At 39.7% G+C, this 14,740-nt stretch overlaps 1 protein-coding gene across 1 annotated transcript in view; it reads right to left on the minus strand.

Annotated features, from left to right (window-relative positions):
• Positions 1 to 6,846: 6,846 nt before the first annotated feature.
• yipf4 (Yip1 domain family, member 4) overlaps positions 6,847 to 14,740 on the minus strand; it is a 48,823-nt gene continuing 40,929 nt past the window's right edge. The window contains exons 3-6 of the mRNA XM_072264880.1: positions 12,916 to 13,087; positions 9,211 to 9,288; positions 8,998 to 9,111; positions 6,847 to 7,633 (exon numbers count right to left, since the gene is read on the minus strand). Of these exons, the coding sequence (XP_072120981.1) occupies positions 7,496 to 7,633; positions 8,998 to 9,111; positions 9,211 to 9,288; positions 12,916 to 13,087 (502 nt within the window). The 3' untranslated portion in view covers positions 6,847 to 7,495. The remainder of the gene's footprint in view (positions 7,634 to 8,997; positions 9,112 to 9,210; positions 9,289 to 12,915; positions 13,088 to 14,740) is intronic.

Consider the following 14,740-nt stretch of genomic DNA (forward strand, 5'->3'; position numbering starts at 1 on the left):
TTGAAAAAACAAAGCATTCAGATTAAGGTGGTATATAAAAAACTGTTCCTCAGGTCAGCTGTGAAGAGTTGTACAGCATAGAAACAGGCCTTTTCAACCCACCACATCATGCTGTTTCCCCATCCACACTAATGCTATTGGTCCAACTTAGGTCTGTAACATGCCTATTTCAGTTCATATCCCTGATTAAATGAAGAGATTCCTTTGCTAGCAGGAAGATAACATATGAAAAATTTTTCCTTCAAATGACTTTTCACCTTAAACCTATGCCCACGTTTTTGATACCCCTAGTACAGGGGGAGAGATTCTATTTATAGCTCTTATAATCTTATATGCCTCTATCAGGACACCCAACCTCCTCTGCTGCAGGAGAATACAAGCTCAGCCTCTCTCACCAAAACTACAGTCCTCCAATCTAGGCAAAAACTTAGTGAATCACCTCTGTACTAAACTGCAACTTAAAACCCCCTAGTTCCTCCTGCTCATCAATATTTCTTACTGCCCTACCATTTATCGCATACATCTAACCCCAAATTTGACTTCCTTGTATTTAAATTCTATTTGCCAATACGCCACACAATTTTCTATCTTTATTGATGACTCTTGCTACCCATTGCACCAACAATTGTGATGTCATTGGCAAATTTACAGATCTTCTCTCATAATGACTTGAATATATATCACAAACAAGGGTCCTAGTACAGCCTCCTGCCATATTCCACAGGTCTGCCTTCCAGTGAGAAAAAGCAACATTCCAGCACTGCTCTCCAGCTTGGTTTGGTAATAAGAGGCAACATGGTTCCTAAATCTGACATCTTCATGTGAAAGAAGGCTTTCTCTTCCTGGTAGTGTGGTATTATCATCACATGCACTGAGATGGTGAACATTGTTTCCATGCTATTCAGGCAGATCATGCCATTGAATCAGTACAAAGTTTTTTTAAAATGCAGAATATCATACTTCAGCTCTAGAGAAAGTGCAGTTCAGTCAACTTGCAACTCTTTCAGAAGCCTACAAAAGACAGCGATGGGAAGATCTCTTGAGTGATTGAGAATCATTTTCCCCAGTGTTTTCTCCTGAGCTACTTTTATTTCAGCAGTGGGTAGGTCATTAAATGCATTGTAGTCATAGTAATGCATTTACATTATTGAGCAGGATTGGCAGCATGAAAAAGAATTCTCTCTCTCCTTTTCTTTCTATTAACCACATTGGTTGTCAAATATGCCGAGATCTTGTAAGACATTGTTTAATATTCACTCTTTAACAAAAAAACAGCTACACGGACCAACCATTGCTCAGAGCAGGAATTTTTAAAACATTTATTTATTTAACACAGCCTGAAAACTGTGCAGCTCTTTAATATAACATTATATAAAAGAAAATTCCAGCTGTGCGGCAGCAAAGGCTATGTGCATGGGAGCATTTCAGTTACTGCGCAACTGAGAGGGAATAGAGGACATAATAAGTACTTTGTTCTTGTTATATTTTCATTGTTCTTGAAAATATAATCCAAACATGAACTGTTCTACGTAGCCAACGAAAAAGGCAGGCATAACTGAGGCCCATGTCTACCCCTCGAGTTTGGAGAAAGTGGGTTGACAGTCCATGTTTCAAGCCTTCCCTGGTAATGCTGCCCAACACTTTCTGCACTCCATTGACATCTGCATTGGTGCTGCTTCATGTACCAATGCTGAGTTCAACTTAGCCTCCAACTTTCACCTTGCCCTTAGATTTATTTGGTCCATTTCCTGACACTTCTCTCCCTTTTCTTGATCTCTGGAGAAAAACTGTCTATGAACATCTTTTATAAACCTACCAATTCCCAAGGCTATCTTGAGTATACCTCTTCCCACCCTGCCTCCTGTAACAATGCTATTTTCTCAGTTCCTTCATCTTTGCCGCATCTGTTCCCAGGATGAGGGGTTCCTTTCAAGGACATTTGAGAGGTCCTCCTCCTTCAAAGAACGGGGTTTACCTTCCTTCACCATTGATGTTGCCTTCACCCACATCATCTCCATTTCCTGGACATCCATGCTCACAACTTCCCGCCACCTTAACGGGAATAGAGTTCTTCTTGTCCTCATCTACCACTCCATGTGCCTCCACATACAACACATCATTCTCTGCAACTTCCGCCATCTTCAATAGGATCCTACAACTGAACATATCATTACCTCTCCTCCATTCTCCACTTCCCATGGGGATCGTTCCTTTCATGATTCCCTTGTCCATTCATCCCTCCCCACTAATGTCCATCCTGGCACATATACAGTTGAAGTCAGAAGTTTACATACACCTTAGCCAAATACATTTAAACTCAGTTTTTCATAATTCCTAACATTTAATCCTAGAAAACATTCCCTGTCTTAGGTCAGTTAGGATAACTACATTATTTTAAGAATGTGAAATGTCAGAATAATAGTAGAGAGAATGATTATTTCAGCTTTTATTTCTTTCATCACTTTCCCAGTGGGCCAGAAATTTACATACACTTTGTTAGTATTTGGTAGCATTGCCATTAAATTGTTTAACTTGGGTCAAACGTTTAGGGTAGCCTTCCACAAGCTTCTCACAGTAAGTTGCTGGAAGTTTGTTCCATTCTTCCAGACAGAACTGGTGTAACTGAGTCAGGTTTGTAGGCCTCCTTGCTCGCACATGCTTTTTCAGTTCTGCCCACTAATTTTCTATCAGATTGAGGTCAGAAAATGATGTCAAGTCTGGTTCATCCTTGGGAGCAATTTCCAAACACCTGAAGGTACCATGTTCAGCTGTACAAATAATAGTACACAAGTATAAACACCATGGGACCACGTAGCCGTCATACCGCTCAGGAAGGAGACGCATTTTGCCTCCTAGAGATGAATGTACTTTGGCGCAAAAAGTGCAAATCAATCCCAGAACAACAGCAAAGGACCTTGTGAAGATGCTGGAGGAAACAGGTAGACAAGTATCTATATCCACAGTAAAACGAGTCCTATATAGACATAACCTGAAAGGCTGCTCAGCAAGGAAGAAGCCACTGCTCCAAAGCTGCCATTAAAAAGCCAGACTACAGTTTGCAATTGCACATTGGGACAAGGATCTTACTTTCTGGAGAAATGTCCTCTGGTCTGATGAAACAAAAGTTGAACTGTTTGGCCATAATGACCATTGTAATATTTGGAGGAAAAAGGGTAAGGCTTGCAAGCCGAAGAACACCATCCCAACTGCGAAGCATGTGGGTGGCAGCATCATGTTGTGGAGGTGCTTTGATGCAGGAGGAGCACTTCACAAAATAGATGGCATCATGAGGAAGGAAAATTATGTGGATATATTGAAGCAACATCTCAAGACATCAGCCAGGAAGTTAAAGCTCGGTCGCAAATGGGCCTTCCAAATGGACAATGACCCCAAGCATACCTCCAAAGTTGTGGCAAAATTACTTAAGGACAACAAAGTCAAGGTATTGGAGTGGCCATTACAAAGCCTTGACGTCAATCCGATAGAAAGTTTGTGGGCAGAACTGAAAAGGCATGTGTGAGCAAGGAGGCCTACAAACCTGACTCAGTTACACCAGTTCTGTCTGGAGGAATGGAACAAAATTCCAGCAACTTACTGTGAGAAGCTTGTAGAAGGCTACCCAAAACGTTTGACGCAAGTTGAACAATTTAAAGGCAATACTACCAAATACTAACAGTGTATGTAAACTTTTGACCCACTGGGAAAGTGATGAAAGAAATAAAAGCTTAAATAAATCAATCTCCCTATTATTCCAACATCTCACATTCTTAAAATAGTGATCCTAACTGACCTAAGACAGGGAATGTTTTCTAGGATTAAATGTCAGGAATTGTGAAAAACTGAGTTTAAATGTATTTGGCTAAGATGTATGCAAACTTCTGACTTCATCGGTAGCTGCAAGTGACAGAAATGCTACACCTGCCTGTTCACCTCCACTCGGGGCCCCATACAGTCTGTCTAGGTGAGGCAACACTTCACCTGCAAATGTTTGGGGTCATCTATTGTATCCGATACTCCCAATGCGGCCCCCTCACATTGGTGAGAACCAACATAAATTAGCGGACTGCTCTACTGAGCGCTTCCACTCCACCCCCCAAAAGTGGAATTTCCTAGTTTGCAATTTTCTAGTCCACCAATTGGTGGTCTGTCTTTGATGTTCTTCATTGACCATTTTGAATCAAATAAATCAGAAGCTTTTATATTTTAAGCTGACAGTAGAAGGGTTGTTTCTGTAAGCAACTGATATTAGCACGATATTAATTTAGAAAGGAAGACGAATTGAGTTGCGCTACAGCATCTAAATCACCTTAAGGCAAAATTTTCCCCATCCCTCTCAGCCCGTTTCTTACTTTATCTTCCAAAATTCACGCAAAGCCTCAGAAGATTATGAGGCCTGAGATCACCCTCCCATTTATTGGACATAGTATTCATGTCTATTACTGATCACCAGTTCAACGTTTTAATTACAGTGCCTTTTAGGATATTAACTGACTTCTTTCCGAAAGAAAACTGCCAAATAGAAAATTTACTTCCTCTGGATGCAAATGTTAACTTAAATATAGCTGATGTACAGACCAAGCATTTAAAAAAAATTAATCATGATTTCTGTGCATGAGCAATGACAGGCAAACAAGACCATGTGGTAAATATAACTCCAGTTATAACTAAATTAGAAAATGACACTATATCCTGTATCCCATTGTAAATGCCCAATAACAGCAGGCTGCTGAATGTGCTATCTGAAAAAGAGAAACGTTTGCTCAAAGTAGAATAAGTATTCGAATGTACCAAAATACCCAAGAATCAAAGTTAGAGACTTAAACTTTAATATGTACAATTACTGCAGGACAGTATGTAGTAAAGCAAAGGAGTATTTATCCAAGGCAGGGGTTCCCAATCTTTTTTAATGCCACGGACCAATATCATTAAGCAAGGGGTCCATGAATCTCAGGTTGGGAACCCCTGATCTAAGTAAAACAAGACAAAATCAAAGAACCACTGTGTTACAGTGGAGGTTCTTCAGAAGAACTACATTATAGTCCATTGTCAGAGGAGTGAAATACAAGATGATCTTGGAAGAAAGATGAATATGGAATGACTTAATAATTACAGATTTGGATTGCAAATATAATACAAATATTAAAGAACAAAGACACATGTTCAAACTTGTAAAAGGGAAAATCTCTGAAGTTAAAATGAACAAATAGATTGTTTGAAGGATAGCCTAGCTTAAGCAATTATTTAAATTGAGAACCATAATGGAAGATTACATTGTAATCATTGCAACATTCTTGAACGCCAAACTAGTTTTCTGCATTTGTATCTTAATTTACGAGCAATTCATTCCCTCCATAGAGGATTTTCTGCTGTCCTTCAGGATCATATGAATCTAATCAAATTGCTAATCCAAGGAGGCATAATCAAATGCATCCCCAGCATCGGGGACATCTTCAAAAAGCAACGCATCAAAAAGGCAGCATCCATCATTAATAACTCGATCACCCAAGACTTGCCCTCTTCTCATTGTTACCATCAGGGAGGAAGTACAGGAGCCTAAAGACCCAAATGAAACGTTTTGGATCAGCTTCTTCCCTCTGCCATCAGATTTCTGAACTGAACTCATACACACAATTTCACTATTTTCTTTATTCTCACCCCCCTCTTTTTGCACTACCTAGTTTAAAAAATGTAATTTGTTATTTATTATGTAGTGCTGTCGCAAAACAACTAAAATTTCCATGACACATGTAGAGATACTGAACCCAATTCTGACTAATACAAAGGTGCATAATCTAGGGGAATACAAGGGGACATAATTTTAAGGTAATTGGAGGAAAAGAAAGGAAGGAATGTCAAAGGTTCTTTACACAGATAGTGGTGGATGTGCGGAACACACTGCCATGGGGGCAGTTACATTAGTGGCATTTAAGAAACTCTGAATAATATAAAAAATGGTGTGTTATGTAGGTGGGAAGGATTAAATGGATTTTAAGCAGTCAGTACAGCTTTATGGGCCAAAGAGCCTGTATTGTGTTATAATGTTCTATTTTCAATGTAATCAAATTCACTAAAGCAGGCCACTCTGCACAGTGTAAAGCATATCAAAAATTGATGTGAGTTTAATTGCAAAATTTTTTTTTGTTTAAATAACTTAAAATTTAAAAGCCTGGAATGGTCACTTGCCAGAGCTTCAAGAAAATGTTCTTTTTCATTACTTCATTTTCTCTTGTAATTCAGATTTATAAACACACCCACTACTTCAATATGCAAGGTCCTCCCAGTTTAAGAATGCTTGACTTTGGAGAATACATACATATGGACAAACATTTGGGAGGGCAGTGGGATGGATCTGCCAGCTGCTGCAGTAATCTTTAACAAATAGTTAACAGGAATGGAATTCTGCTGTAGCCCGTGGAGGGCCTATACTTGTAAGTAATTTTTAACAATGAGTATCACTTTTGCACCTCAGGAACTTAAACATTGAATTTTCTTTCGTGATAAATCATCATTAATGAAGAAATGGTGGTGTGCCTCATAACTTACCCCAAACGTTAAACAAGTTTGTTCATAAATATTTCAGGAGTATACTAGGCTTAATTAGTGGAATGAAAAGAAACTAAATACTGCAGCAGTTTTTTATCCATTTTCACATAGAATCCAAGACGTTTGGCCATTTTCTTCAATTGTACATATTTACTCCACCACCCAAATTTAACCAAGTATTTAAAAATAATTTGAAATCAAATGAAATTGTGCAAATAACCTCAATACTATGAAAAAGGTGCATCCTAAAGTTATAGCCAATACATCTAGGTAAGAATATTAAAGAAAATGTAACTACAAACATCTTATTTGCAGTTTATTTTACAAATGCCTATGTTACTATTTTTTCCTATACAACAGCCAGTCAGCAGCTAAAGATAATCCAAGCGAAGGCACCCAACTTAAATTTCATTAAGAATTTGAACTCATCTACACAAATTGAAGTTTTAAAATGCCTGGAATATATCCGTTTGCATTAAATAGATAAAATGTATCTACAGAATCAATTACACTTATTTTAATCTCATAAAACTGCACATTTTAAAAAGTACAATTTCAAAATAATAATGCCTTAACTTTAATTTTTCTTTTCTTTAGGATGTTTCAGAATTTGTCAGAAATGCTTTTCCTTGGTTATATCTTTCTTGATACTTTGGCACAGAGACTCAGCACTGTCCATATTCCATTCCATATTAAATTGATTGCAGCCGTCTCCTTTAGAAGCCATTTCCACACAAACCAAAACAGCTTTAAAATACGAATTAAATACACATTTATGTAGCTGCTAAACACCAGAAGGTGTTTAAACCTTAGAACTAAGCTTTTAGACCCCAAAATAACCACTTGCTGAAGAGGAAGAAATTCATTTTCTCTTTTAGGTAGAGTCATTAGCACTTCTTCCAAAACAATTGCCTTGTCACAGTCCTTATCCAACAGTCAGATCCTTGGAATCTCACACACCGGTATACAAAGACAAAAAATAGATATACAGAAGAAATATTGGGTATATAAGAAGAGGTTTCTTTGTTTTAAATTCTTCTCCAACCAGTAGGGAAGCAGCACTGTAAGCAGCCCAGAACACGCCAAACAGCTGAAAAACAAGATTTGTCAGTGTGAATCACCTGCTCAATCATGCTCATTTCAGACTCTGTTAGGATCACTTGGTCAGTTCCAGATCTCAATGTAAATTAAGTCCAAGCATGGACAAAGAAACCCGAACTGCAAAGACAGTACAGGTGGCTGCCACTAGCATCGTGCTGAGTGCAGCATCAAAAGCTTCCAGTAAAATCAAAGACAATGAGGATCAAGGAAAATATGCTGAAGTTACACACCTTGATGCTGGATTTTCCACAAAATGCAAGGCTTTGACAATTCATCGCCACTTTGTGGAGAACCTATATTAGGTTGGATTGGGCGCAGGATGTTACTACAGCGTCTCCACTGCTAGGTGTGGCAAAAGTCTTTATTGATTTCAATGGAGAGGAACTGTTGCAATTTGTTAAATCACATTTTGTTTGTAGTGCTTCAGATTTTAAATATAAAAACTATCAACTTTAAATATTTTCAACAGTACTTCAAAGTTTGAATATTTTTGAATCGAGGCAAGCAATTTACCTGGCTGCTGAAGATTTAATTTTTATATTTTTGGAGGCAAGGCACATATTTTGCCATATTTGCAACCCATACAACCCCACTAAGCCAGGTCCAGCACCTCACAGTGACAGATCGTGCCAGTTCTGATCCACAAATAACCGCACTCTGTCATTATTATCCACAGATTCGCTGTCTGTAGATCTGTGTATTTACAAGGTCAGCCTCAGGCCCCATCTCAATTTCTGTTCAAATATATCAATGTTAATGTACCCACTGAGGAAACAACCGTTGTTTATACAAATGCAATGATCAGCTTCCAGGCACATGCCAAATGACTTTCTTCTGTATTCATTACAGAGCGGCTTTTATACACATAGGTAACTTAATATTTCAAAAATCAATCACTGTTTGCAACTTCCAAAGGAAATAATTTTGTTAGCTAATATTTCCTTTATATATTTGAAGAATTTAACATACATATTAATGCATGCTAAAGCTTCTTGAACGTTACAGTGGAGACAGGGTCCTCAGGCAGGATTGACAAACATGTCAACAATTCTTCCCCTTCCCTCACTTCCTGCTGATGCTGCTCAACACGCCAAGTTCTTTCAAAAGGCAATTGCATTTTTATTTGGAGGCGTAATGGTTGTAAGGATTTTTGTTTCTGGATATTTGTGCCCCTTTCCCTCATGGATAACAAGGAATTATTTGGTGCTATTCTCTGACAGGGAAGGACTAACATTATTTAATAGCAAATCGTCATGGTTCACTGAACAGCACAGACTCCCGGGCTAAATCTCTGCACAACAATCACATCTTTTTTAACTAGCAAGGATATAATTTTCATTTGGAGGTACCTACCTTTATAACTGTCGATAAAACCTCAAAGGATCGAACAACAAAAAGGACCGGAACAATTGCAATCAATGGGAGTAGTGAATATCCAATGACCCCAAGAACCTGACCATATGCAACCTGTAAAACAAGACAGCCAGATTCCACATGACAGACTGACAACAGCACTGAACCAGTAAAATTATTCTCCAGACTTAGTGAGCCACTAAGCATCCCTACCTCACCACCAAGAACACGAGCCAGTAAGAAGATGGTTAGTGATCCAAATATCCAGATTGTTATAATCCACGAAACAACCTATAAATAATAACAACTGTATGTTTAGTTCAAGACAATATTTTCATTCTACCAACAAATTAACTTTTTTGAACAATTGATGTAAAGGAAGATTATAAAGATTGGAAACAGAACAAAAATTCTAGGAAGAATCAGAATCAGATTTAATATCACTGTGAAATGTCATGAAATTTGTTTTGTGGCAGTAGCACAGTACAATACATGGATTCATTGTCCATTCAGAAATCTGATGGCAGAGAGGAAGAAGCTGTTCCTAAAACGTTGAATGTGTGTCTTCAAGCTCCCATACCTCCTCCTTGATGGTAACAATGAGAAGACCGCTTGTCCTGGGTGATGGGGGTCCTTAATGATGGATGCAGTTTTTTTGATCTCGATCAGAGGTTCCCAATCTATTTTATGCCATGGACCCCAACCATTAACCGAGGGGTCTGCAGACCCCAGGTTGGCAACCCATGTCCTGAGTACTGGGGATGTGTTTGATTTGCCCCCCTTTTATTAGCCATTTGATTATGCCCCCTTGAAGATTTCCTCGATACTGAGGAGGAAAGTATCCAAGATGGAGTTGGTGGAGTTGGCAACTTTCTGCAGCCATTTCCAATCCTATGCAGTGGTCCCTCCATACTAGGCAGCAATGCAACCAGTTAGAATGCTCTTCTCAGAAGATCTATAGAAATTTGCTAGATTCTTTCTTGACATACCAAGTCTCCTCGAACTCCTAATGAAATATACCCCCTTTTCATGCCTTCTTTGTAATTGCGTCACTATGTTGAGCCCAGGACAGGTCTCAGAGATGCTGATAGCCAGGAACATGACATTGCTCACCCTTTCCACTGCTGATTCCTTGATGAGGACCGGTGTTGTTTCCTTGACTTCCCCTTCTTGAAGTCCACATTCCTTAGTCTTACTGATATTGTGTGTAAGCTTGCTGTTGTTATGACACCACTCAACCAGCTGATCTATCTCACTCCTGTATGCCTCCTTGTCACCATTTGAGAATCTGCCAACAATAGCTGTCATCGGCAAAGTTACAGATGGCATTTGAGCTGTGCCTAGCCACACAGTTGTGGGTGTAGAGAGAGTAGAGCAGTGGGCTAAGCACGCAACCTTGAGCTGCGCTGGTGTTAATTGTCAGCAAAGAGTTGTTACTTCCAATCCACACTGTCTGTAGTCTCTTGATGGAGAAATCAAAGATTCATTTGGAAAGGGAGATACAGAGGCCCAAGTTTTAGAGCTGGTTGATTCATACTGAGGAGATGGTGTTGATCACTGAGCTATAATCAATATAATAGCAGTCTGATGTAGATATTCCTATTGTCCAGGTTTTGAGCCAGTGAAATTACATCTGCTGTTGACCTATTGTAGCAGGTCCAGGTCCATGACCAACTTCTCTTTTTTTTTGGCGTGTGCCTGTGTGCGAGTCTATGCGTGTGCGTCTGCGTGTCTGTACGTGCGTCTGTGATGATGGATTTTTCATGGCTTTCTTACAAGACGCGGAGCGAGAGAGAGAGAGACTGCATGGCGCGCCACTTCCCACACAGACATTTTTCGCAGCATTTTTCCCTTTGTTTTATGAGGTCGAGTTGCGATCTCGATACTCAACCCGGCAGGGATGGAAAGCATACTCGGGGGCGGACCCAACTAGTTTCGAACTCAGGAACCTCCGCTCCCGGGTCTGGCGCCGATGTCGTTGTGCCACCAGCCGGCCCATCATGACCAACTTCTCAAAGCACTTCATCAGAGTAGATGTGAGTGCAAATGGGCAATTCACCCTGCTCTTCTTAGGCACTGGTATGACTGCCACTCTTTAGAAGCTGACAGTAGCAATGAGAAGTTGAAGATATCCTTGAATAATCCCATCATTTAGTTGGCACAAGTTTTCAGTGACCCACCAGGGTCTGATGCCTTGCAAGGGTTTACCCACTAGAAAGATGTTCTGATATCAGCCTCCAAGACAGAGATCACAGGGTTACCAGATGCTGCAGGGATTCTCCCTTTCAAAGCTTCACAAAAGGTATTGAGCTCATTAAGCAGTGAAGCATCACAGCCATTCAAGTTAGGTTTTGCCTGCAAACCCTTCCAGAACTGATTCTACCTCTAAACTCAATTAAAATTGTGTTTTTGCTCTTAAAATAGATTTCCATAGACTTGACTTCTTGTATAGTTCTGGATCACTGGTGTTGAATGCTAACAGTTCTAGTCCACAGCAGACTGCAAATCACCTGCTTCATTAAGGGGTTTTGGTTTGTGTCTGTCCGGTATGTTCTTGAAGGCACACACACATCCACGTAAGTCTTGATGAAGTCAGTGACAACTGTGGCATATTCATTTAGATTTGACTATGAATCCCTATATATTGACTAGTCCACCGATTCAAAACATTCCTGTAAGCACTCCTCTGCCTCCCTTGTCCATAGCTTCGTGGTCTTCACCACTGGTGCTGCAGTTCTCAGTCTCTGCCTCTACGCTGGAAGTAGAACAGCCAGGTGATCAGACTTGCCCAAAGCACAGATGTGGGATGGCACGTTAAGTGTTCTTGATGGCGGTGTAACAGCAGTCAAGTGGGTTGGCTCTGCTGGTTCCACGGATGGTATGTTGGTGGTAGTTGGTCAGAGACTTCAAGCTGGCCTGGTTAAACATCGAATTCTCAGTTTGATCCATACCATGAAAGCAGTAATTGCAAAAATTCTAGTTTATTATCAAAGGTGCAGTAATAAAATGTAGGTCAGTATTTTAATTCATTCTTAAAAAGATAGACATTACTGCAAGGCTGCATTTATTGCCCAGCTCTTCTTGCTTAGGAAGATGTCACAGGATTTCATCTAAAATAACTGCAATTTCTGGTGTTAAGGGACAGTCAGAATGCTATGGCATCTGCCCAATAACAAAGGATTGGCAGTATGTGTCAAAATTAGTGTTCCACTTGGAGAACTTGGGTGTGGAGGCTGCAGGTTTTGCAAGTGCTGTCAAAGAGCATCTACCCATAACATCTGCTGATGAACTGCCAATCAAATGGACTGCTTTGTGCTGGATGACAATTATTACAGCTGCATCCATCCAGGCAAGAGCATCATGTACCTTCATACTACCAACTTGCTTCTTATAGGTAGAAAGCTTTTGGTAATAAGGAAATTAATCACTTTGTTTAGCTGAAAGATTCAACAAAATCTGCAATAACTCAGCATATTTTTATGGTGCTAACAAAGTATATCTACATCTAACTCAGACTCCCATTACTGAATGATGTGCATTATGCTTCAGGAATAACCGCTGAAAAAATAGCTTCAGGAACAGCAAAAATTTGTGAAGAAAGATGGGGTGCAATTTCACCTATTCTTTTCATTAATTGGATATTGAGATTTGTACTTAAACTCCCATGTATCAGGAAATTTATCAGTATTGAAAATTCAGTTCTAACGGCATAAACAGTTTTTTGGAGGAAGAATAAAAAAAATTCTAGATCTTACTTGCAAAAAACTTAGTTCCAATTAATATATATTGTCCAGTTATTCTGAATTCCTCCACTCGGGAAGCACATGCATTTTATCCATCTTATCAATATCCCCATTATTTGCGGATCCAGAAAGTTTGCATCGATCTTATCTGTTACCTCCTCTCCAAAACACTTACTCGAAATTGTCCATATAGTGAAATCATTGAAAAGAAAAGAACCACAGCAAGTGGGCCCCAGAAGTCAGGATTATCTCTCACGACCTGCCTATTAAATCCCAGCGAAGGCATTGGCATCAGCACACATCGGATTTTGTAGTAAATATCCTTCAGATCAATGTCCAATTCCTCCCTAAACGATTGAGAGAGGAGGTACATTAAAACATATTTTATAAAAGATAGTTCAAGTATGTAATGCTTCATTTATTAAAAAGAAAGATTCCAACACCATCAGGAGCCAGGCCACAAAAGGGCATCTCCTAACCATTTAAATATTTTGTTGCAACCACAAGAATGAGTTTATAAAAACTATTTAGTTTTATAAAGACAGCATGTAACTGAATGCTCAGTTGGGCAATATAGTGAAGTTGCAAACTAATAATCCAGAGACCCATATTCAAATCTAAATAGTGTTAAGTTAACATTTTATTAATAATCACAAATTTAAAAACAATTCCACTAGCAATGATTACCATGAAACTATGATATAATTTCAAAATCTCAACTAATTCTCTGACATCCTTCATGGGAGAAAATATGCAGCTTAACTACTTTGGAGAAACTGGAATCAGATATAGACTCAGTTTTAAAATGGACTGAACAATGGCCAGCTTGGTGTTGGAAAAGTGGGTCCTTTGGAGGGTAGAAGGAAGTAAACTAGTAGTGCAGCACAGGGATCAGGTAATGGCCCACAATTTACATTAATGACCTGGAATAGTGTGGAAGATTTCCAAATTTACTCATGATGCAAAAATCAGTGGAAAGACACATTGTGATGAAAAGTACTATGATTCTGCTGCAGGAGATAGCAAGTAGGCAGAATGCTGGCAAATGGAATTTAGTATCAAATCATAATGAAGGGAAACTGCAAGTGAGTAAAGCACAGAGCGATTTCAATTCAATTCAAGTTTAATTGTCATTTAACACATTACCAACAGTTACACACAGTAAGCACACACAAGATCACAATCATGTAGTAAGTCCAGAGGCCCACTTCCAACACCACCCCTTCCCCCCGCGAAGCCGTGGCTTGATGTATGCAAGACAGCAAACCCATATAGAATATCAGTAAAAAATACAATGACGCAGCATACACGAGTCCAGATCCACCCGACCACCAACATTATGCCGACTGGCCCCTGATGCCCACTAGGCAAATCCGTGGCTTTGAGGCTCAGTCGAACACATAGAATATTAGCAAAAACTCCATCAGACAAATATATATGTATATAGTCCAGGTGCTTCAGTCCATTTAAAATCTTACGTCACCACAAATGTGCTATGTTGCCCCCAGTAGAGAGCGATGGCTTGTATGCCTCTCCTTCAGCGGCTGAAAAGCAAGCGACCCTGTAGCTTCAGACCCGAGTCCACTGAGTGCAGCTAAAAAAATCTGCAGTCGGCCACAACAGAGCTTGTCTTCTGCTGAGCGAAATCCTAGGAGGGCAGCTCCGACTCCGTTCTGGACACTGTGCCGACCCCCCCTCCCCCTCCACCGGGTGAAGCACAATGAGCGAGCTGCAAACAGGTGACAGCAAATCCCCATTTGCTGCCTTCCTCTTACTGTTCAGACATCATACTCTGCAAATCCAATCTGTTTATTTCTTGCAATTTAACATTCTGTACTTCTTCACCATGTGGTTTCCAATGATGGTTGAGTACCTGTTTTGCAGGACACCTTTTTTCAGTCTTAAGTATGATTCTAATTGGTTGTCTTCCACTTGCAGTTGCCATTCTGACCTGCCTCCAATACTTTTCCAGGGGAGTCAATAAATGCTTGAAGAACAAC

The sequence above is a fragment of the Mobula birostris genome, chromosome 8 (assembly GCF_030028105.1).
Source record: "Mobula birostris isolate sMobBir1 chromosome 8, sMobBir1.hap1, whole genome shotgun sequence".
In the NCBI taxonomy this organism is placed as follows: domain Eukaryota; kingdom Metazoa; phylum Chordata; class Chondrichthyes; order Myliobatiformes; family Myliobatidae; genus Mobula; species Mobula birostris.